At 42.4% G+C, this 25,857-nt stretch overlaps 1 protein-coding gene across 1 annotated transcript in view; it reads right to left on the bottom strand.

Moving 5' to 3' along the window:
- VWA3B (von Willebrand factor A domain containing 3B) overlaps positions 1 to 25,857 on the bottom strand; it is a 220,667-nt gene that overhangs the window by 94,536 nt on the left and 100,274 nt on the right. The window contains exons 22-27 of the mRNA XM_040336327.1: positions 25,526 to 25,715; positions 16,203 to 16,323; positions 14,648 to 14,772; positions 11,004 to 11,138; positions 10,760 to 10,857; positions 5,522 to 5,694 (exon numbers count right to left, since the gene is read on the bottom strand). Of these exons, the coding sequence (XP_040192261.1) occupies positions 5,522 to 5,694; positions 10,760 to 10,857; positions 11,004 to 11,138; positions 14,648 to 14,772; positions 16,203 to 16,323; positions 25,526 to 25,715 (842 nt within the window). The remainder of the gene's footprint in view (positions 1 to 5,521; positions 5,695 to 10,759; positions 10,858 to 11,003; positions 11,139 to 14,647; positions 14,773 to 16,202; positions 16,324 to 25,525; positions 25,716 to 25,857) is intronic.

Genomic DNA, 25,857 nt, shown 5'->3' with positions numbered 1-25,857 from the left:
TCTAGTTCTGTGGGCACGGCGCACAGATACGACGGCGCACATTGACACTTACGCGGCGTATCTCGAGATACACCGGCGTAAGTGCTACGTAAATGAGATTATCAGACGAATGATTGTCCGTTTTTTTTGCATGCTAATCTCAGGTCGTATGACAGAATACAAATTCGGAAGTGATGTCATGTGTTGTAATGTATTTGTATTGCATTTTCGAATGACAGCTGTACTGATTAAATGAACACTGTATCATCTGGTATCGTACGGAAAAAAAATCTGTGCATGTCCTATAGAATAATATCGAATGAACTGTCATAATCGGCTCTTAAAAGCTCTGTACTAACAATCTGATTATTGTACAATCACTTTGAAAGCAGCATTTTTCATACGATTTTCAGGTCATGTGTACAGGGCATTAGGAAGGGTCAGACATTGTTCAAAAAAACTTGCAGTGGCTTAACCTCCCTGGCGGTATGATTCTTTCAGAAAAAACATGCTGAAAGCGGTACCATTATTTGCAAGGAAATTTGGCGTTTTATATTGTAGGTCTGTAATTTTTAGAAATAACTCACTTAAATCTGACCAAACAAGATTCTAATAGGCATCCCGGGTATGACATTTTTTTAAAAACAAAATTATAAATTATAATATAATAAATAATTATAAATAATTATAACAAATAATAATATAATTATAATAAAAATTATTCAATAATGTAATCAAATTAAAATCACTGAAATTTGCTCAGTTGCAGAATTGTTGCTGTCATTATTTTTTTTTTTTTATGACGAATTTCCCCACAAATCGCTATCGCACAATTCTGCAAGTGATTATAATTTATTATCGCTGTTTTTTAGCTGATCTAAAACTATTTTTGACATAAAGGGACACTTTTGGTTGCTATGGACAATCTACAGTTTGCAGGGAGAAAGAAACGTTTTTATTATATAAAATGACATGCATGACACAGGACAGACCACTAGGGACAAGGGGTGTGTGTTTTTTTTACATACAGTACTGTAATCTATAAGATTACAGTATACTGTATGTAAGGTGTTTGTTTACGTTTTTGAATTTGGCGCCGTTCTCCGTCCCCGTGCGTCGTAACGTCGCAGGGAACGGAGATCGGCGTCACACGGAGGCACTATGTGAATCGAGCGAGGTCCCGCTCGCTCACACAGCGCGGTGGCATCGCTGGATCCAGGGACAAGGTAAGTAAAAAGTGCCTGTGGATCTAGCGAGGCAAGCCCGAGACTGACTCGGGGTTACCGATCGTAGCAGGAAAATCTAACCCCGAGTCAGTCTCGGGAACACCGCCAGGCAGGTTAAAGATGCAATGCCTTCTATTTTACATTGCATGTTTTTCTATTTGGTTTTCTCTTCAATCTGAGTATTGTATAATCAACTGCAGCCATTATTCAGAGTTCTATAGGTAGCAGGTACTTCTCCAGACTGATCTAATCTATTAGGGGACAGCTGTCTGCTGCAGCAGCGTGGGCTTTTTCACCCCCCTTTTTCTCTTCACACACAGACTCTCAGAACTGCTTGTTTGTAAACTCTCTATTGGAGGTTGTCTGTAAACTCCCTATTGGAAGAGCCTGAGCCAATCATCAGACAGCAGCAAAGGACTGTGGGGGAGGAGATAAAAAGCCAGAGGAACTAGGCCATAGCCTCTTTGTGCCTGCACCCCATCAGGAGAGCATTTCCTGCACTCTATGTGTGCGTGGAATCGCGGCCTACCAAGGGGCACACAGCCTGTAACTCCAGCCCAGAAGAACAGATTGTTCATGCAGCTTTAGCACAGAGGAACAGATTGCTTATGCAGCTTCAGCCCAGAGGAACAAATTGTTCATGCAGCTCCAGCCCAGAGGAACAGACTGTCTATGCTAAAAAAGGACACCCTGCAACAGCTCAAGGACTGAATGCCACTGCGACACACCTGCATCTAAGATCGATCGATCGCTCAGGGGAGGACCACTGACTGTGTACAGGATTTGGTAAGGGGGTTTTTCCCAGGAACCTTTAATGCTTTTCATAGAATACCACATCCAAATATTGTCCACAGAGCTCCTACATTGCCGGTAAAGATAAGAAACGCAAAGCTTTGCTTCCAGGACATTGCAGTGTTTGCTCTTAAAGGGGACACACCATGGGTATTGATATCATTTCACTGGGTGTGTACTAGAGGTATCGTAGGCCGGCCTGGGGTTCCCCTTTAGCCACAGCATCCCACACACACCAAAAGTTATTGGGGAGTCTATTTAATCTGTACATATTGTTACCTATTGCTTTCGTTGTTTGCATAGTGTTCCTGGTGTTTTCTTTAAACAGTTTCAACCAAGTCCTGGGTACTTACACAGGTCCTGCCTGACTAATGTTAACCTGGAATTTACTTTTCTTCAAGTAAACTAAAAAAAGAACTGTGTTGTGTATTCCTACTGAGTTATTTCATTAATCACATTGCTAGGTGGGGCTGGGACAGTTCATTGGGGTTGAAAGACAGAGTGACGGACTAAACAAACAAAAGCAGCTCCCTCTGATGTTTGCTACATATATAAAAAAAAAGCAGACAGATTTCACAGAGCTCCTTATATGTAGTTGGGATGCTAACTATACTATGTAATCATTGCTCTATCTGATGGAAAAAGATATCATCATTTAAAATGAACCTACCAGGGCAGTGTGAATCTGACTGGTGGTTGTAAAAAAAATACTTCACTGAGATTTTCATGCAGAAGAGATTCTGTATGATAGAAACAGCAAGCAGCCTACAGTTTTGAGTATAGAAATATACACTGCTCAAAAAATGAAAGGAACACTTTGAAAACATATCAGATCTCAACAGGCAAACATCTCATGCTGGATACCTATACTGATATGGACTGGGTAATGTGTTAGGAATGAAAGGATGGCACATCATTTGATGGAAATGAAAATGATCCACCTACAGAGGGCTGAATTCAAAGACACCCCGAAAATCAAAGTGAAAAAATTATGCAGCAAGCTAGTCCATTTTGCTGAAATTTCATTGCAACAACTCAAAATGGTCCTCAGTAGTTTGTATGGCCCCCAAGTGCTTGTATGCATGCCTGACAACATCAGGGCATGCTCCAAATGAGACGACGGATGGTGTCCTGGGGTATTTCCTCCCAGATCTGGACCAGAGCATCACTGAGCTCCTGAACAGACTGAGGTACAACCTGGCGGCACCAGATGGACCAAAACACAATGTCCCAGAGGTGTTCTTTTGGATTTAGGTCAGGTGAGCGTGTGGCTGCATGCTCTCGCCACATGAGGTCGGGCATTGTCGTGCACCAGGAGGAACCCAGGACCCACTGTACCAGCGTAAGGTCTGACAATGGGTCCAAGGATATCATCCCAATACCTAATGGCAGTCAGGGTGCCATTGTGTTGCCTCCCCAGACCATCACTGACCCACCACCAAACTGGTCATGCTGAACGATGATACAGGCAGCATAAAGTTCTCTGTGCCTTCTCCAGACCTTTTCACGTCTGTCACATATGCTCAGGGTGAACCTGCTCTCATCTGTGAAAAGCATGGGGCACCAGTGGCGGACCTGTCAATTCTGGTGTTCAATGGAAAATGGCAATCAAGCTCCACAGTGTCCGGCAGTGAGCACAGAGCACACCAGAGGACGTTGGGCCCTCAGGCCACCCCCATGAAGGCTGTTTCTGATTGTTTGGTCAGAGACATTCACACCAGTGGCCTGCTGGAGGTAATTTTGCAGGGCTCTGGCAGTGCTCATCCTGTTGCTCCTTGCACAAAGGAGCAGATACCGGTTCTGCTGATGGTTTAAGGACCTTCTATGGCTCTGTCCAGCTCTCCTAGAGTAACTGCCTGTCTCCTGGAATCTCCTCCATGCTCTTGAGACTGTGCTGGGAGACACGGCAAACCTTCTGGCAATGACACGTATTGATGTGCCATCCTGGAGGAGTTGGACTGCCTGTGCAACCTTTATAGGGTCCAAGTATTGCCTCGTGCTACCAGTAGTGACACTGACCCTAGCCAAATGCAAAACTAGTGAAAAACAGTCAGAAAAGATGAGTAGGGAAAAAAAATGTCAGACACCTCCACCTGAAAAAACATTCCTGTTTTGGAGGTCGTCTCATTGTTGCCCATCTAGTGCACCTGTTAATTTCAATTAACAGCAAAGCAGATGAAACTGATTTACAACCCCCTCTGTATACACCCCTTCCCCTCTGCTACTTAACTGACCAGATCAATATCCCAGGAGTTCTGATTCAAAAGTGTTCCTTTAATTTTTTTAAGCAGTGTATTTTCTGTATTACAAAAAACAGAGGTGGCCATATAACCAAATAACGGACAAAAAACAATGGAGTACACTGGTGCATTAAAGTAATAAATGCGTAAAAAATAAGCCCTAATCAGATGGATTGTGTTCTTTATATGCCCTTTCAGCCTTAATTTCCAGATCTGACTAAAATGCAATTTAAATATACATATATGTTTGATGCACCAGTGGTGAGATGAATGCTGATCATGATAGTGACTAAAGGGACCGATTGTCCGGGACAAAGGAGAACCTTTATTGGTTTAAAATGTTAACGGTATAGCTCACTGGCTAAAGATATTTAGGTAAATTCACGGAGAATGGTGCAAAGTTGCGGCGGCGTAGCTTAGCGTGTTTAGGCTACGCCGCCGTAAGTTAGCTAGGCAAGTACTTGATTCTCAAAGTACTTGCCTGCTAAGTTACGGCGGCGTAGCCTAAAGCGGGCGGGCGTAAGGGCGCCTAATTCAAATGTGTCTAAGGGGGCGTGTTTTATGTTAATGGGGCTTGACCTTACGTTTTTGACGTCTTTTTTTAACTGCGCATGCGCCGGGCGCCTACATTTCCCAGTGTGCATTGTGGCTAAGTACGCCGCACGGGCCTATTGATTTCGACGTGGACGTTAACGACGTAAATCCCTATTCACGGACGACTTATGCAAACGACGTAAAAATTTCGACTTTCGAAGCGGGAACTGCGGCCATACTTTAACATTACTATTCCATCTATTAGATGGAATAACTTTAGGCCTGATAATGCCTTACGGAAACGGCGTAAATGTACTGCGGCGGCCGGGCGTACGTTCGTGAATCGGCGTATCTACCAATTTACATATTCTACGCCGACCGCAATGGAAGCGCCACCTAGCGGCCAGCCTCAATATTGCAACCTAAGATAGGATGGCGCAAGCCGTCGTATCTTAGATATGTTTAAGTGTATCTCTGTTTGAGAATACACTTAAACATAAGTCGGCGTAGATTCTGAGTTGGGTCGGCTTATCTACTGATAAGCCGGCCTAACTCTTTCTGAATCTACCTAATTGTTTTCCTTGAATGCAGATAAAGACAACTACTCCCCCTTATTATTTTTATATTTGTTTTTGTTTTTCTGTTTGTCCCTCTCTACTTTCTTCTGAGCCGAGTTCTGATATGCTTTGTATAACTTTTTTTTAAATAAAGATTATATAAAAAAAAAATGTATACATATATTTTATGTACCTTTGATTGTGCTGTCAGCGCTAGCAGAAGGGTCACTGACATTGTCACCAGATGTTCTAGATTTTACATGCAAATTCAATGAATGCCGACTTCGCCCTGACAAAGATCTGCTCTTCTTTTCTTCCGTTGGTGGAGCTGGTTTTCGGATTGGCGCAACAAACTGGACACTTGGGCTGATGTTCAAGGTTAGAAAACAAAAATTATCAATTTGTTAATCATCTTTTAACATCTATTTTGATTACATGTACACATCTGCCAAAATAATTAGCTCTAGTCAATACTGTGTCCTTCATCTTGTAATTAGTTGCACCATAACTACTTAAAGGAAAACATTAATATTTACACAGACAGTTTAAGAAATGAATATGAATGTACCTAAAGCGGACCTTCAGTCATTTTTTAGACTTTCCATCTATTAAATCTTTTTCCCTTGTTGTTTTAACTTTGGATAGTAAAACATTTAGGCAATGGCAGAGAGCACTGCCCAGAGTGTTCTGGTGGGGGGCATCCCCCTGTCAGAATACAACAGCTCAGCAGGGAAGATCGATGTACTAATGTCAGATGGTTAGTACAGTCGCTCCGACTGAAGCTGTCAGTTTTTTATTCGTTCAACCCGCTGGGTTGGACGAATAGTGCGTACCAGGCTTAGAGCCATGGCACCGCCTGCTGACTGCCTTAGCTGTCCACCCAGTGGCGGCTGGCGCTCCAAATTTTTTGGGGGGCGCAAACAAACGGAAAAAAATAAAACAATTGCAGCCTCACTGTGACCATCAAACGCAGCTACTGTGCCCATCAATTGCAACCACTGTGCCCATCAAATGAAGCCACTGTGCCCATCAAATGAAGCCACTGTGCCCATCAATTGTCGCCACTGTGCCCATTATTTGTCGCCACTGTGCCATCAATTGTTGCCACTGTGCTATGCCATCAAATGCAGTCACTGTGCCATGCCATCAAACGCAGCCACTGTGCCATCATTTATTGCCACTGTGCCCATCAATTGTCACCACTGTGCCCATTGTCACCACCGGGCCATCAATCGTCACCACTGTGCCATCAATCGTCACCACTGTGCCAGCAATTGTCACCACTGTGCCCAGCAATTGTCACCACTGTGCCATCAATTGTTACCACTGTGCCATCAATTGTCACCACTTTGCCATGCCATCAAACGCAGCCACTGTGCCATCAATTGTCACCACTGTGCCATCAATTTTTACCACTGTGCCCTGCCCATCAATTGTCACCACTGTGCCATGCCAAACGCAGCCACTTTGCCATCAATTGTTACCACTGTGCCCCTTCCACCCCCCCCCCCCCCGCCTGGCACTTACCTTTCTGGGGTCAGCCATGCTTCTACCGTCCCTTGATGTCTTCTCCTGCCCTCGATGACGCTTCAGCCAATCAGATTACCGGTAACCAGAACTGGTGAACCTGATTGGCTGAGACGGCTGTCACTCTTATCCAAGGAACGCACCCCCCGTCCCGAGGATAAGCATCTGGAAGCCGTTTACAGCCTGAGGGCTGTAATCGGAAAGCCTATCAGAGCCGCTGGTTCTGATAGGCACTTCCACTGCCAACCAGCTTCCGTTATTCAGATGGCCGGCGCTCGCCAGGGGGCCGGCCATCTAAAAATTCGACAGCAATACATAGATTCATGCAATGCATGAATCTATGTATATTGTCAGTGGCGGTGCGAGATCGAGAGGGGGGCGGCGCTCCGGCGCCCTCTACGGACGCACCGCCACTGTGTCCACCTACTATTTGCTACCCCCCCCCCCCCATAACCTATTTTTTTAGAATAAAAGCAGAAGGCACGGAGGGTAGGGCAGTGATATAATTCTATCAATGGTATAGGTAAGGTCATTGTATTGTACGCTCTCTCCTTCACTCTTGTTGTGTTAGTACACCACTGCTCATTTTGCAAACATATATTGCTATTATCAGTTCCACATAAAAGTCAGTTGGTAAATGAATTAACTTAGAACTTTCCTGCTTTCAGTATGTGTTAGGGAATTTAAAAGAATAATATTAAACCATTTAGGTGCGTCACTGCAATGCCTTCCATGCCAATCAAAAGCCTCAAGCACTTTCCATTAATGAGCACAGAAACATGGTTGAAGGTAATTAGAAGTCTTAACTAGACATTTGCAAGAGTATTTTTTTTTTTTGTTGGAGATTATTTTATGTTAAAATGTTCTGATGATGACACAAGCCCGATTAACCACTTAAGACCCGGACCATTATGCAGGTAAAGGACCTGGCCCCTTTTTGCGATTCGGCACTGCGTCGCTTTAACTGACAATTGCGCGGTTGTGCGACGTGGCTCCCAAACAAAATTGGCGTCCTTTTTTTCCCACAAATAGAGCTTTCTTTTTGTGGTATTTGATCACCTCTGCGTTTTTTATTTTTTGCGCTATAAACAAAAATAGAGCGACAATTTTGAAAAAAATGCAATATTTTTTACATTTTGCTATAATAAATATCCCCCAAAAATATATATAAAATTTATTTTTTTCCTCAGTTTAGGCGGATACGTATTCTTCTACATATTTTTGGTAAAAAAATCTCAATAAGCGTTTATTGATTGGTTTGCGCACAAGTTATAGCGTTTACAAAATAGGGGATAGTTTTATGGCATTTTTATTAATATTTTTTTTTACTAGTAATGGCGGCGATCATCGCCTTTTCTCTTGACTGCGACATTATGGCGGACACATCGGACACTTTTGACACATTTTTGGGACCATTGTAATTTTCACAGCGAAAGGTGCTATAAAAATGCACTGATTACTGTGAAAATGACAATTGCAGTGAATGGGTTAACCACTAGGGGGTGCTAAGGGGTTAAGTGTGCCCTAAGGGAGTGATTCTTACTGTAGGGGGGGCGTGGCTGGACGCGTGACGTTCCTGATCGTCGTTCCCTATAACAGGGAACAGAGGATCAGTGACAAGCCACAGAAAAGAACGGGGAAGGTTTGTTTACACTCACCTCTCTTCGTTCTTCAGCTCCTGTGACCCGATCGCGGGACACCGGCGGCGATCGGGTCCCGCGGGCGTGGTCACGGAGTTTCGGACCGTGTCACGAGCGCGCCGGCGACGGCGCGCGCGACCCACGGCTCGGGACTTAAGGGGCAACATACCTGTACGTGCCTGTGCCCAGCCGTGCCATTCTGCCAACGTATATTGACGTTAGGTGGTCCTCAAGTGGTTAAACAGCAAATATTATAATAATATATCTTAAACCAATAGAAATCAATTTATTCATCCTAAAGTGATAGTTTAGGAGCTGCTTTAAATTTAGATCAGAATTAAAAAAGCAAGTTTAAGTGTCCCAATTCATAAAAAGTTATAATTAATGACTTCTCTACTGTAAGAATAAAGACCAATGCATGCAGTGCCTCACGTAACCGCAAAACGAACACGTTAAGTGACCGTGAAGAAGCATGCTTTTCATGTGCTTCACTATATGGCACGCAACGCACAATTAGGAGCGGCAATACTTATACTTTCCATAGTGTTGTGTTCTGCTGTTACAGGGAACGCAGCGTCCATGTGTAACCTAGCCTCTCACTGATAAGGGATTAAATAAATATGTTTTTTGCAGGACTAGAGAGTGAGACACTTGTATAAGTGAAGGGAATGGAGGGCCAATAGTTCAAGACTGAAGCTGTAAACCATTGGAAAAACTGCTGTCATTCAGCTAAGGCTATAAAAACTCCTGTGGTAATGACATGTATGTCGCCTTTCTTTCCGTCAAGGAATGTATAAAATACATTTGCATATTAATACAGAGGAGTCGGAGTCGGAAGTACAAAAAACTGAGGAGTCGGAGTCGGAACATTTATCTACCGACTCCACAGCCCTGGTAAAAACAGTTCTATAACCTATAATTATTAATCACAAATTAATGTTTGCAGACATGATCTTATTAGCTATTATTTTCTAGGGATACACTGAAGAAGCAATGCTTTTTTCATGGACCTGGGTTTATGATGACAACTCTCAAAGTGCATTCATTCTTTAACAGGGCAGAATGTACACATGTATGTGGAATATCCCCCGGCGCTAGAACTTTTCATCTGCTTGGCAGGACATGTCAAAACATAGCTCTGACATGGAATATATGTATCAAAGAGCAATATACTGTACATGAAGGATCTACTACTGAACCTCTCTGGATTTTCAGGTTTTTTTTATGGAAATCATCTCTCATAGAAGGCATTCTGGTCCTTCACAGTTCATCGCACTGGGGGTTAACCAGTCACAAAAAAACGGTCTTTGCATTACTGATGAGCACCCACAGTGGGACATGATATATACGTTTGGTGTGACTGTAGAAAACGGTAAGGAAAATAACAGAGCAGAAAAAAGAAGAGCAAAATGGAAAGAGCACCTGGTAGAGAAGATTATAAAAAGAACCCAGAGAATTTAAAATGAGCAATTTCTATCAGGACTGGCAAATCCAATAATTTGTCTTTTTCTTATGCTCTAAAATGTGTTTTTGCTTCTAGTCTAACTGAAATCCTGTTACTCCTGAATATATATTTTTCTTCTGGTGAGTGATGTGTGCACTATACCGTTAAATGACTACATAGCTGCCGTCAGCTCTTGTTTAACCACAGGAATAATTAGTGGTTTTAAAAGGCCAAGCAGTTCCACATATTACCACTTGCAGGGAAATGTATTGTAGGAAACAAGTATTATCATATGTGCGGGTCATTATGGCAATTCTATTAAAATACTTCTTTGTACACAGTTGCATCGGTTTACATTTGAAATCCCTAATTCTGCTGAAAAAAAAAAAACGTTGTTACTACTTCAAACAAGCGTAAATACTCGCCAGCACAACATGGATAGCGCCCTACGTTATTAGGGCAACATGGATAGGGCATGCGCCCTACGTTATTAGTATCTTTATGACGCTCAGTACATAATTTACATGGGGTCACGCCTCATTAGCATGGCTCACGCCCACTTCCACCTACTCTGGCTTACGCCGAGGAAACCCAGCGTAGATTTGGGGGCGAGTGCTTTGTGAATAGTGTGCTTGGCGCCCTGCGCTACACTGGCGTAGCCTAAAAAAGATACGCTACGCCGGCATAAATATGCGCCAATGTATGTGAATCCGGGCCAAAGTGTACTTTATTAATTCTGCATTGCAACTAACTCCATAAATTCAAATTTTTGATTTTTTTTATACTCTTTAAATGAATAGAAAAATAAAAGAACACTTACATTGTGTAATCAATCATCTGTGCTTTTCTGATATAGCTACAGGAAACAGCAAACTGAGATGGGCTTATTTTCAATACCTCACTCCTTAAACAATGCCCCTAAAGAGAAAAAAAAATGGACGATATTAATAGTGTATCTCTCTGGAAATTTACTAAAAATGAATTCATAAGCATGTACTTTGTTAATATTCTTCAAAGTCCCCAATGTATGGCGTTAGTTAAAATATATGTGACCTCGCACTTACTTTTCTGTTGTTGTAATAGAGAACTGTATACAGTTTATCCTCTGCTTCAGACCTTGGTGTTGCTATGACCACAGCAGGTAGAAAGCAACCACCTCCTCCTTTTGCCCCAGTTTTTGCAAAAACACAATCTCCAACCTATAAAACACACACGCATTTAAAAAACGATATACATCATTACTGAGAAAAATATACAAATAGGGGACATTTATAAATCCTGTCACAAGGCAAAACAATGCTAAACATGTGCAGTAGGATGCATCAAGAGACAGACTGATGACAAGGTTACAGTCTGATTCATAAATTACTCCTTTGGCTGCTGCAACTGTATTAAACCTGACCCTGACTACTTTTTAATTAGTATGTTTGGAGTAGAAATCTGTTTTACCTTCCGTAATAAATCTGTCCTTGACTTTGCAACTGTCGCACTTGACTGACCACGAACACAGATGAACAGGTCTGTAAAACTGTTGCAGGGACTTTGCAGCCTGATTTTCAGCTTTTCATGCTGCTAATTTGCTTGATCAATGTCCCCTATTATATATAATCCTTTCATGCCTAAGCCTATTTCTAGCATTTGTTGCTTACGTGCCGGCTGGTGGCTCGGGTCTCCCGGTGAGACGGAAGGCCTGGGAAAAACGGCGGAAGGTGGCAGGAGGGGCAGCTACATCGGTTGTTATCACTAAAGAGCCAACTGCCCGCTCTAAAAAACGGTACCGGGGTGATATCATCCCGGTATAGCCACCAACTGTTGCAGTTGGTGAAACGTCTTCTAAAGAGGCTATGCCTTGTGAAGTATCACCTCTGTGCTTTCACCCAGCTAGTTCAGTCAAGGACGCAAATTTGAAGGGGATAAATAACAGAGAAAGAAAGAAAAATCTTGCAATGTTGTGGCTAAAGCTGACCATAGACACTCAGGGCCAGATTCTCGTAGATCGGCGTATCTTTGCGCGTGCTGAACGTATCCGATTTACGTTAAGCCTCCGCAACTTAGACGGGCAAGTGCTGTATTCTCAAAGCACTTGCTCCGTAAGTTGCGGCGGCGTAGCGTAAAAAGGCCGGCGTAAGCCCGCCTAATTCAAATTTGGAACAGGGGGGCGTGTTTTATGTAAATAACTTGTGACCCGACGTGATTGACGTCGCCTTCCGTGGAATATCCCAGTGTGCATTGCTCCAAAGTACGCCGCAAGGACGTATTGGTTTCGACGTGAACGTAAATGACGTCCAGTCCCATTCACGGACGACTTACGCAAAATATTCAAAATTTGACGCGGGAACGACGTCCATACTTAACATTGGTACGCCGCATGTACGCCACCATATAGCAGGGGTAACTTTACGCCGGGAAAAGCCTAACATAAACGGCGTATCTGTACTGCGTCGGCCGGGCGTACGTTCGTGAATTCGCGTATCTAGCCGATTTACATATTTCTAGGCGTAAATCAGCGTACACGCCCCTAGCGGCCAGCGTAAATATGAAGTTAAGATCCGACGGCGTAACAGACTTACGCCGGTCGGATCTAATAGAAATCTATGCGCATAGATACGACCGCCCAGACTCAGATATATGACGGCGTATCTGGAGATACGCTGTCGTATCTCCTTTGAGAATCTGGGCCATAGATTTATTTTGCTCAGCCTGTGGGCTGAACAGAAGAAATCTAGCAGATTCCTCCACCCACGTGAACAGTCTGGATGGACAAATTTCCCCTGATGACTATTCTATTCTGACAGGACCATTCAACTGACCATTTTCCACCCGGCTCTATTGATTGTTACGTTGACTTTGTTAAGCTAGATGGGGTTGAAAGGGGCACCCATGACTCATATTTCACACACGAGTCAGACAAAATACAAGCCGTGTGTGGCAGCCTCAAGTGGAAAATACCCTTGCCTTGAGGCACACAACTCTTAATTCAAATTTCCTTCGTTCAGTTTGTACCTCTTAGAACTCTAGTGAATACTAGGTGCAAGCAATAAAAAGTTTTTTAGTGCATTATCCTGTACAATAGGAGAACTTGTAAATCATGAAAAAAATAACACATGTAAAACTGAAAATATAATAACAGCAGCCTTGCCTTTTGCTATCTCTTGAAGAACACAGCTTCAATGAAATTTTTTGCAAAGTACTAAGGAAATCTATACTTAAACAGAGCCTGAAGCAGCTGTAAGCAGAGGTGGCTCTAGGCTTTGTGAGGCCATAGGACCCTTTGACACTCACAGATCCTGTGAGGATTCGTACATTTCTCATCCGCTTGCTCAGCGGGGATCGCTTTGTTGATCCCGGCTGAGCCGGCAGATGACACGGTCCCTGCACACTGTCTGTCCATGTTCACCCGATCTGCAGACAGATGGAAAAAATAGGATTTTCCTCCATCTGCAGAATCGGACCATAGTGGACCATGTTCATCCGCTGGCACCCGCTATCCCATAGGGATACATGTATGTCCGTATTTTATCCGAAAACAGATGGATGAAATACGGACATACGGTGCACACGTGTGAAAGGGCCCTTAGGCAAAACTTAGACATGAGGCCCCATTCACGCCCATAATGAGAACAAATGAGAACAAATAATTCAAGTAGACCTTAGGCCTGGTATAGATTTTGAGGAAAACCTCAAACACCAAAATGTAAAAACAAAATGGTATGAGGTCCCCCCAAAATCCATACCATTCCCTTAACCAGACCCTTATCCGAGCATGCAGCCTGAGGTTTAGAGAATGTCCCCCCCCCCAACCATACCAGGCCACATGCCCTCAACATGAAGGAGTGCTTTGGGGCGGGGGGGCAGAACACAGCAGCGTTAAGGCCCCCTATCCCTCAAAACTGGGGTAATGCGTTAGGCAAATAAGGCGGCCCTAGGTGACCACTTAATTTCCCATAATTAAAGAGCCGCCTCTGGCTGTAAGCAATCAGCTTCTACCTTCAGCTTGTTCAGTTAAACTTTGAAAATTAAAGCTGGAAGCTAATTGGTTGTTATGTACAGATGTCATAGGAGACATGGCTCTGGTAAATGAAGAATATATTGATGACATTGTACCACTTGAGATAGTGTCTTCTAAATACTAACATTGTACTAACATTGTACCTGGAATATATAATTTACCCAATACTATCTATGTTTCTGAAGCATGCCAATTATACCTGGCAGGTATTGCTAAACAGAGACTTAAAATTTACCCTGAACACACTATCTACCTAGCACTTTATTTGTATGTAGTTCATACCCTACAGTTAGGACTTTTCTCTATTGGTCTTACAGTCTTCCTAGCACTGGCAATGTGTCCAAAACCATCTAAGAGGTGTCTAAGAGTGACCAATGTAAGAGTGACACAGTACAAATCAAACTGTCTAAACATGATAGTGAACCTGGAAGATGCTATCAGCCCGAAACTCAAATTTTCTACCTAAAAGAAACTGTCTGCCCAACAATAATGGTATATCTGGAACATACTGCCTACCCAGGACTGATGCTGTACCTTAAAAAAAATACTATCTATATTGTAGTAACACTGCACCTGACACATTTAACAGAAAAAAACCCACCCATGTCCAATAATTCTCAACTATATTGTTTACATGGCAGCACCAAAATATCGAAATTTCTTTTGATTCAATAGATAAAAATTATAAAATAAGATAACCTTTAATATTGGCCAGGGTAGGGCTCCACCTGTTTGTATTATAAATCTGATGGGAACAATCATATTTTCTCCTTGGAAAAAATCCACAATAGCACATTTGGGATGTATACTTCTCACCACTGTCCCTGTGAGGAAGAACATACTTATTACACAGGAAGGAATGTAAAAAGACAAAAAAATACATTCTGCTGTCAATAATATTTTGGTTGATGCAGCAACAATTCGGTTCATGGAAATACAATTTTTAGAAGTACTGTATATGGAATAAAGCTTGGCTGGCTGATGGGATGAATTGGTTTGCCAGTCTAGAGAGAATGTACTTGCTTGAAACAGCCAGATATGTTAATGGTGTACTCCAGTCAAATAAGAACATTTTACATTCAGTCTGACTTCAAGGACAAAGCCTGTCTGTCCATTGCCATTGGCTCTATTTTATAACTGGCATCTTCTACACGTTGCTGACCCACTCCAAAAAGCAGTGTCTGATGGGTGCTTCATACACTACTTCCAATGCATTTGGAAGAGTTCTGTTTTAAAATGTAACAGTTACATTTGCATATGCATTGTAAAGTTCCACTCTTTACAAGATCATAGAGAAAAAATCTGTCAGCTAATGTTTGGGTAATTGGCAGGGCAGGTGGAAAATCTATTTGTCAGACTAATACTGTGACACCAAGTGTGTGAGAGTAAAACAGCTAATAGGCGAAAAAATTGGAGGTTTGTTTTTGGAAGCAGTATGTTCTAACTGAAGGGGGATGGGACTGACCTAGAAGAAATTAGAGATCTTGGTTCCTAGCTATTAGGAACTCACGATCTGCATTTCCACAGCTCACAGTTAACACACACACGTCCCTGTTCTGCCTCTCGTGCCCGGAGATCGCTCGCGGCCGGCGGTCATCACGACCGCCGATAACGAGCATTGCCACTCCCATGATGCAGTGACGGTTCGCCCAGCGGAGCCAGCCTGCAGCAGAATAACTGCGGCAGCTGGTCCGCAAGTGGTTAAACACTAGTTTTGCTTTCTTGCTTTTGCATTCCTTTCAGACTATATTTAAAAAACATCTGTGGCATGTACGTGTAGAAAGACATGTTAAAAATTCCCCTGTGCAAAGCACCAGCTTGCTGCTGATAGGACTGGTCTTTTCAATACAGTATTTGCAGAATCAGAGGAGAAACTGGGGGCATAGGTTCAGCAAGGATTACAAATATAATAAAACCCCCCTAACTCCATCTCCCCTTTGACTGGGGGGTAAATGTTCCTGTACAAAGACAGAAAGCGATTGCTCTTTATCTTTAACCCAATGCATTTAAAATTGAGATAACGGAGGGGTGCTTTGATTTTCTTTCACAAATAAACACACACCCCAATGCTCACATGGAACTAGAAGACATTTGAACGTTTTAGTGCCTACCACCACCAGGCTGGTGATTTAAGAAGTGTTGTAGTAGTGACAGCTCAGCATCAAATGTAATTCATTTAACTAAAAAGAATCTTGTTTATGAAAAGTTTAATGTTGGTTTTTCGAGGTAGGTAGACTGCTGTTGTATATTTTACCTGGATAGTAAAACCCATCAACCTCAGACCTTGCAATGACTTTTTGACTTCTCAGTGCATCTATTCGTTGCCTTTTTGTTTTTTTCTCAGTCTTTTGCTTTTTTAGCTCTTCATTATTGGACTGCAGAGAAAGCAGAAGCACATTTTAACATAAATAGATTCATCTGTATAATATTCAAAGCCATTTAGTGCAAGTCACATAAAAAACTCCACAGAGGAACATACACTACACCTTGATTTTAAAGGAAAGAACTCTAACATTAGAGCAGGGGTAGGCAACCTCGGTTCTCCAGCTGTTTTGAAACGACAAGTCCCATGAGACATTGCAAGACCCTCAAAATCACAAGCATGACGCCTAGAGGCAAAGGCATGATGGGATTTGTAGTTTCACCACAGCTGGAGTGCAGAGGTTGCCTACCCCTGCAACTTTGCATGGTAGAAATATGGGAGTTTCCATAGCAGACCTGTTTTTAAAGATGAATCCTCTAAGTGTATTATCCTCATCCTTTCTTGGAGAGTCACTAATCTAGACCAAACATGCCGAGCCATCCGCTTGAGTTCAAGGGGAGGGTGGCACATCAAAAGCTGGATCCTCGCCTGCACTGTGCAGGACCAAGCTGCACAATACAAAGGAAGTGTGAGGCCCCGTACACACGGCCGAGGAACTCGACGTGCCAAACACATCGAGTTCCTCGGCGTGTTCAGTCCTGGAGCCGCCGAGGAGCTCGGCGGGCCGAGTTCTCCCATAGAACAACGAGGAAATAGAGAACATGTTCTCTATTTCCTCGCCGAGGTCCTCGTCGGCTTCCTCGGCCGAAAGTGTACACACGGCCGGGTTTCTCGGCAGAATTCAGCTCTGAACCGAGTTTCTGGCTGAATTCTGCCGAGAAACTCGATCGTGTGTACGGGGCCTTACAGCTGCTCGCTCTGTATCAGGAACTCTTTGAACTCGTAATAACATAGCTGTCAAAGTGACAGCAGAGGGAAAGACACTTTGTATGTATTGTAATCTGTTATAATGAGCTGTTAGCTTGACAGAAATTATTGTTAAAGTATTACAAAATGTATGTTTTTTCAGTTTGCAGGCTCCAAAACAATGCTTTATATTAATAACCTATTCTAGTGTCCTAATTCCAGATAGAAGAACACATTTAGTTGCAATAATGTAAATGGAAACATGGGTCTGTTTTAGCATGCTCATTATGACTGAATCACACTGGTTCAACCACGTCACAACACCTCCAACCATCAATCTGGATTTCCATAAAGCAAAGGGTGACAACCTTAGGTCCAGTGGAGGGCGGCTGTTATTTCTGTACCCTGCACTTGCTCTGCCAAAGTATTTTTTGGTGTGTAAGTGGCATCCGTTTTAGCTTGGGGTCAGTGGGGGAGTCAATTTGGCATAATCAGTTTGCGTGCCATCTGTCAGTGATGATTTTCTGAAAACTCATATAAAAACCATGCCAAACTTAACAAAACTGTGTTCTGTACACATGCCCATAACTGGCTTAATTTGATTGGGTAATTATGGCAGAAAAACTAGAATTTTATCTATGACCTGCATTATTGCTGAAAAAACTATCATTATCAAGTTGAGGAAACCCCTCTGCATCATTTAAAAAAAAAACAATCATACTTCCATTTCCTAAGATGAACAAGAAAACTGACATTTAAAATCTAATTATGCCAGGAAAAAAAATGACTGTATTCTATCTCATCATTATATTACATGAAAGCCAAAGTAGAAGAGTAATCCTTCTAAAAATTGAGGCCGATTTCCAGATACGCCGTCGTATCTCTGCGTTGCGCGGTCGTATCTATGCGTCTGATTTTTAGAATCAGTTACGCATAGATTTCCCGTAGATCCGACTGGCGTAACTGTGTTACACCGTCGGATCGTAACTGCATATTTACGCTGGCCGCTTCCGTCGAATTCCGCTAGATACGCGAATTCCCGAACGTACGCCCGGCCGACGCAGTAAAGTTACGCCGTTTACGTTAGGCTTTTCCCGGCGTATAGTTGCTCCTGCTATATGGTGGCATAAGTGCGGCGTAACAATGTTAAGTATGGCCGTCGTTCCCGCGTCGAAATTTGAAAAAGTTACGTCGTTTGAGTAAGTCGTCCGTGAATGGGGCTGGACGTCATTTATGTTCACGTTGAAACCAATGACGTCCTTGCGGCGTACTTTGGAGCAATGCACACTGGGAAATTCCACGGATGGCGCATGCGCCGTTCAGGAAAAACGTCAATCACGTCGGGTCACAGTACATTTACATAAAACACGCCCCCCTGATCCAAATTTGAATTAGGCGGGCTTACGCCGGCCGATTTACGCTACGCCGCCGCAACTTACGGAGCGAGTGCTTTGAGAATACAGCACTTGCCCGTCTAAATTGCGGCGGCGTAACGTAAATCGGATATGTTACGCCGCTGCAGAGATACGCCGCTGGACGAGAATCTGGCCCTGAGTCTACATGTCCTGACCCGTCTGTAAAAATTAGAAATCCATTGGTGTGAGCAACATATGCGCTTTTTCTTTCTACAGCTTTGTAAGTTTAGACCCAATGGGCCACAGCTAATTTAACTATAACAATAAAGCACAGCTGCATCGATGGTAGTAGCATGATTACATTTTACACCAATTACTATACATACGTTACCTTTACACCAATCAACAGCTACATCTTACACTAAACAATAAACAGTGGCAAGAAAAAGCATGTGAACCCCTTGGAATTAACTGGTTTTCTGCACTAATTTCCCCAAAAATTTGATCTGATCCTCATTCACAGCAATAGACAAACACAAGGTGCTTAGCCTGATAACACACATAAAACTCAACATTTCCTGTGTCTTTATTGTACACACCCTTTAAACATTCACAGTACTGGAGGAAAAAGTAAGTGAACCCTTGTAGTGAATAGCTGGTCAAACCTCCTTTAGCAGCAGTGAATTCAAGCAAGCACTTTCCGTGACTCTGGATCAGACCTGCACAATGTTCAAGAGGACTTTTTTACCATTCTTCTTCACAAAACGGTTTCTGATCAGACACATTTGTAGGATGTCTGGTGTGAACGCCTCTCTTGAGGTCATTCCACAGCATCTGCATGGGATTAAGGTTTGGGCTCTGACTGGGCCACTCCAAAAGTCGCATTTTCTTTTTCTGAAGTCAGTCTGTGGTGTATTTACTTTGATGCTTAGGGTCATTGTCCAGTTGCATTACCCAACTTCTTCTAAGCTTCAGCTGGTGGATAGCCACCCTGACATTATCCTGTAGGATTTTTTGGTAAATAAATTTTCCCTCAGGAATTTATTTCCTCCTCGATTATAACAAATGGTCTAGGCCCTGAGACAGCATGATGATGTTCCCTCCACCATAATTCATCATTTTATCCGATACTCTTGGGTTATTCGCAACCTGTTTGCAGCCCCCCAAAAAACGTTTAGCACCAGCTGCCACTGCTTGGAAGTCATCTTGGCTGGGCGACCACTTCTTAGAAGAGCAGTTAAAGTACTAAATGGTCTCCATTTATTGACTATTTGTCCAACTGTCCACTGATGGATGTCTAAACAATTGAGAGTGCTTTGTATTCCTTTCCAGACTTATGCAGATCATCTACTCTCAATCATATGTCTTCAGAGAGCTTCTTTTTGTGAGGCATTATTCACGTCAGCAGATGTTTTTTATAAACAGCAATCTTAAATTGTTTGTGTCTTTTATCAATCAAAGAAGCTCTAAACTAAGTGCCGGTTCATGGTTCCGACTTGTGTCGCCCTAAGTCGCGCAACATGAGAAATTCCATTGAAGTGAATGAGAGTCATCTTAATGTACACTACTGCAGTTGCTCCGACTTCAGAAAAGGTTCCTGGTGACTTGTAGGCAACTTGTACCCATTGATTTCAATGGAAGTTGCCTCCAAAGTCGGATCACTGTCTAAACTGAAGTAACTTTACAGGAAAAGAAAATAGTTTACTCCGGCAAACCCCTCCCTCCCACAGAGCTGATTATTCTGTGATTGGCCACAGCCAACGTCGCCTGTCCTGGAGGCAACTTTAAGTCGTGCTGAAGTCGCCTTGCAAAGTCGCGCTGAAAGTTGGGTTGCCCCTGTGTGAACCGGCACTAAACCTCAAACTCATTTCATTAAATGGACTCTAGGTGTGCAAGCTAATGTCTCCAATTAGCTTTCATTTAAGTCATTAGTCTATGGGTTCACTTACTTTTCCCCCAGCCCTTTATTGCAAATTACTGTAGAAAACCAGTTAATTCTAGGAGGTTCCCATTTGGTCAGTTTAAATGGCCAGATATATGTTAAACATGTGTATATAATAAATTGTTATAATAATTTCTAAATGTGCAGTTGGAGCGCATTTAGTCTTCCACTTACACTGAATTATTTTAAGTTTACTAGTAAATAGAATTTCAGTACAAAGTGTTACTGTAGATTTTTATTTTATTTTAATGACCTTAAACCTGATGTTCTTTCTTTTCTGTGAAATTTTCAAGGTAGACTTCACCAAACAAAGTACATTCATCAATACAAACAATGCAGCAGTTATTTAGAGCCACCAAGAACACTGAATGTGAATGGTAGTCATTTATCATATAGTTTGACAATGAGGAATGACCTTGAAATATACCTGTAGGAATGACTGAAGTTACTGTCATCTGTACTTTGTAAGAAACAATAAGAAGGATTATTAATGTAATACGCTGGAAGCAAACATTTTTTTCCCCTCTCAGAAGCGTAGGAAGCATCTTAAAGGTAAATTATGTAACAATTTCTAAAAGGGGTAACAGTGCAAAAATATTTTTACAACTGTGAATAATATTTTAAAAATATTATAATAAAAATAGAATGCACCAATTATTTATATAGTACTCCAAACATTGGTGTGCTGCAGTAAATGAAAAAGTAATAACTGCGATCTGATCTGGCCAATTATGTCAGCAGTACGTGACAATTTCCATGTTTCTACATATTAGCAAGCTGCCTTAGCCAAGCAGCAAAAACAGCAATTGGCCAAATCAGACTGTTCAGCTAGTCGTTATTGTTAGAGCTGAAAGAAGCTGGGGTTGGGAGTATTTTCTTTCTCTCCACCTTCTCTCTTTTAGGCCTCATGCACACTGGGCATTTGCTCAGTTCTCCTGAATGCCTTTCTCCTAGCAGGAGAAATGCAGCACCAAAAACGCACCTAAGGCCATGTTTTGTAAACACATTTAGGCACGTCAAATGCTTGGGCATTAATTTAATTAAAGGGGTTGTAAAGGTGGAAGGTTTTTTATCTTAATGCATTCTATGTATTAAGATAAAAAGCCTTCTGTGTGCAGCAGCCCCCTACACTTACCTGAGGTCCCTCTCTGTCCAGCGATGTCCGCGAGTGTCTCAGCTGTCTGAGATTCTCCTTCCTGACTGGCTGAGATATAGCAGCAGTGCCATTGGCTCCTGCTGCTCTCAATCAAAGTCAGTTAGCAAACCAGGGGAGAGAGGCTGCGGGGCCAGGTTGGGGGTCCGTGTCTGAGTGGACACATGGAGCTGTGACTCAGCTTGGGTGCCACCATAGCAAGTTTCTTGCTGTGGGGCACTGAACAGGAGGAAGGGGCCAGGATCACAGAAGAGGGACCCGAGAAGAGGAGGATCCAGGCTGCTCTGTACAAATCGACTGCAACAGAGCAGGTAAGTATAACATGTTTGTTATTTTTATAGGAAAAAAATATATATAATAATTAGACATTCACTTTAATTTGCCAGAATAATAATTTATTCTGGCCAATGAAATGTGTTTTATTCTCCCAAAACACTGATAATTCTGAATGTGCTGGCAGTGGGGTTTTTTCTGCCTTAAAAAAAACTGCCTCTAAACGCCAGTAAAAGCTAAGGGGCGTTTGGAGGCAGAACATAAATGTGAAGTGCTCCTAAAAGTGTTATTAATGCACAGTGTGTATGAGACCTTACAGTTACTGTATAAACAGTTAACCTGTTCGCACGTGCACGGTTCCATACAACTACATGTCTACTGACAGCTAGGGATGGTCCCGATGTTGGAGTCAAACGTAAAATTCTCAGCAATAGTGAGGCTACGTGCTTTGTAAGTGAATGTTAACTTTTCAGGATAAAGTTTATTGTCATGGGTTAAATGTAACTGTTAGGTTAAGTGCTATGGTGTTGAATACATTTTACGAGATGATTTTTTTTTTTTAAGTAGGACCCTTTCACACGGGGACAGACGGTGTACCAATCAGCAGGGGATCTGCTCACAGGTCCTCTGCTAAATCAGAGCGGAGCAAAGCAGGGGGATGACAGAGCTCGCTCTGCTCTATGGACGGCCGGGTGTAAAGGGACAGCAGAGATTACTCTCTGATCCGCTCTGCCTACACAGATGAGAAATTATCCTCTGTTTGTTTTTAGCGTACCAGATCGAATCAGACGTAGGCAGGTATAAACGGACACAAGTGCATTTGTGAGAGAGAGAGCAGAGAGAATTATTTTATTTTTTTACTGCAATCATCATAGATCCCCTAATGCCGTGTACACATGGTCGGAATTTCCGACAACAAATGTTCGATGGGAGCTTTTTGTCAGAAATTCCGATGGTGTGTAGGATGCATTTGTTGTCGGAATTTCCGACAACAAAAATTTGAGAGCTGGTTCTCAAATTTTCCGACAAGAAAATCCGTTCTCGTAAATTTCAATTGTGTGAGGACAATTTTGACGCACAAAATTCCACGCATTCTCTGAATCAAGTACAAGACGGAAGCGCTCGGTCTGGTAAAACTAACGTTTGTAATGGAGATAGCACATTCGTCATGCTGTAACGGACTGAAAAGCACAAGGCTGAAAAGCGCGAATCGTCTCTCACCAAACTTCTACTAACGTGACTGGTATTGAACTTCCCTTTTATAGTGCCGTTGTAGTCTTATAAGTCACCGCATTCTTGGCGTTCGGAATTTCCGACAACATTTGTGTGACTGTGTGTATGCAAGACAAGTTTAAGCCAACATCCGTCAGAAAAAAATCCACGGTTTTGTTGTCGGAATTTCCGATCGTCTGTCTGCGGCATTGCTTTAATAATTCATGAAATAGTGCTACTGCTTATATTGCGGAGGCTGATATTTATGAGAGTGCAGCTGTAACACAGGCCAATCCGTCATCGTTGTTACTGGACACATCCTTTACTTACTTACTTTTGATGAACCATACTTTTAAATATATATATATATATATATATATATATATATATATATATACACACACACACACCAGTATATATATATATATATATATATATATATATATATATATATAAATTAAATTTATTTAATACTTCATATAAAATGCTTTGTTGGTAATAACAGCTTCAAAACGCCTCCTGTATAGAGAAACTAGTCGCATGCTTTGCTCAGATGTGGTTCCGTGGACCTCTTTTATGAACTCTGATCTTTTTTCCATATATTTTCTATTGGATTCAAGTCAGGCGACTGGCTGGGCCATTCTAGCAGCTTTATTTTCTTTATTTGAAACCAATTGAGAGTTTCCTTGGGATTAGGGATCATTGTCTTGCTGAAATGTCCATCCTCATTTCATCTTCATCCTCCGGGTAAATGGCAGCAGATTTTTATCAAGACTAACTTGGTACATTTTTCCATTCATTCTTCCTTCAATGATGTGAAGTTTGCCAGTACCCTATGCTGAAAAACAGCCGCACACCATGATGTTCCCACCTCCAAACTTCACTGTTTGTATGGTGTTTTTGGGGTGATGTGCAGTGCCATTTGAGCTTCAAACATGGTGTGTATTATGGCATCTGAAAAGTAAAATTTTGGTCTTATCTGACCAGACTACCGTATTTATCGGCGTATACCGCGCACTATTTTGCCCTAAAAATCAGGGCAAAATCGTGGGTGCGCGATATACGCCGATACCCGCTTTCCCGCCACGAGTTTGAATATTGTGCCGGCATATACAGAGCACAGTACACTCGTGAATCTTCGGGCAGTCTCGGCGCCTCTCGCACTGACGTCCTGAGCGTACAGGACGTCAGCGCGACAGTTGCCGAGCCTGCCCGAAGATTCACGAGTGTACTGCGCTCGGTATATGCCGGCGCAGTATTCAAACTCGTGGCGGGAAACGAGCAGGGAGGACGCGAGGACGCCGCGAGGACGCCGCAGAAGGACGCCGGACCCGACGAAGAGGACACCCGACCCGCCGAAGAGGACACCCGACCCGCCGAAGAGGACACCCGACCCGCCGAAGACGGACGCCGGACCCGCCGAAGAGGACACCCAAAGCCGCAGAAGGACGCCGGACCCGACGAGGCCGCCGATGGACGCCGCGCAAGACACCAAAACTGTAAGTACAAAAAAACAAAAAAACTTTTTTCCACAGGATTGGGGGCCATTTTAGGGGTGCGCGGTATACGCGGGAGCGCGTTATACCGCGATAAATACGGTATATTCTTCCCAGTATTTCACAAGTCTAAATGTTGTAAGCTAGGAGAGAGATTGACTCTTCACCACAGCCATGTGGTAAAGAGTAAGCCAGGAGGCTGAAAAAATCCCGATTGTGCAGGATACAGTAATGGTGGAACCCCTTGCGTGGGCTACAGATGTCTTTGTGAACTTTTCTGTTCTTTTTAATTAAAAGTGGGCTACCATGCCCTTAAAAAATACAGTTTTGGACAGGCGCACTTATTGAAAATGCACCTACCGCTTGAGTCTGATCTTACACTATATATCTATATATCCATATATAGATATATCTATATATGGATATAGATATCTATATATAGACATATCTATATATATTATTTTAATTGTATTTATTATTTATTCTACAAATTCTACAAATGTAGTGTATTACTCTGGCCACAATAATTGGCCACAGCAATTGCTGTTACTTTGGCCAGTTTTTGTGGCCAAATGTTGTTTCTTCCTGTGGCCAATTCTTGTGGCCAGAGTAAGAAACGACATTTGGCCACAAAATTGGGCAGATAAAATTGCCAAAGTACAACAGTTGACCACAGCATTCCAACCAGATTTCCACAGAAGGGCCACTGGGAACTTCCTGTACCTCCCAGGACTTCCAATGAATAGACAGTAGCTCATATGCCTGTAAATTTCATTTCTTAGACATATTGGCCAACATGGAGAGGAATTTCCAGGCAAAGAAAAATGAGAGCTCAAAAAAGCTCAAATGCCTGTAGGAGCAGCTTCTTTGAGCTTCAGTGTGCACGAGTCCCTATTGTAATTAATTTCATGTTTGCCATGTTTTTGTTAGTTTTCTTAGTTTTTGTAGCACTACTTTTTGTAGACTTGTTACCTTACCTGTGCCTTTGAAATATTCTTGCTAGCCTCTTGCAGATCTGTGGCTTGCTGAAGATAAGTTTTCCCAGCTAAAATTTCATCTTCTAGCAGCACAACACCTTCAGCAGAAACAGGCCACCCAAGCCTATCTAGCGCCTGTAGCAGAGCCTCTTTATTTTCCAAGTATGATACTGGTACATCACTATCAAATCTAGCAGAAAGATCAAATTAGTATTTCACATGTTTTGTATTTGTAGAAATTAAAGTACAACATTCATTATACTTCATTAAAATAATTTATATATATTTTTTTTTTTTAAACTATTTTTATTGATTTTTATTACATGTACAGA

The sequence above is a fragment of the Rana temporaria genome, chromosome 2, assembly GCF_905171775.1.
Source record: "Rana temporaria chromosome 2, aRanTem1.1, whole genome shotgun sequence".
Classification (NCBI taxonomy): domain Eukaryota; kingdom Metazoa; phylum Chordata; class Amphibia; order Anura; family Ranidae; genus Rana; species Rana temporaria.
This window is presented reverse-complemented; position numbering and strand designations above follow the sequence as displayed.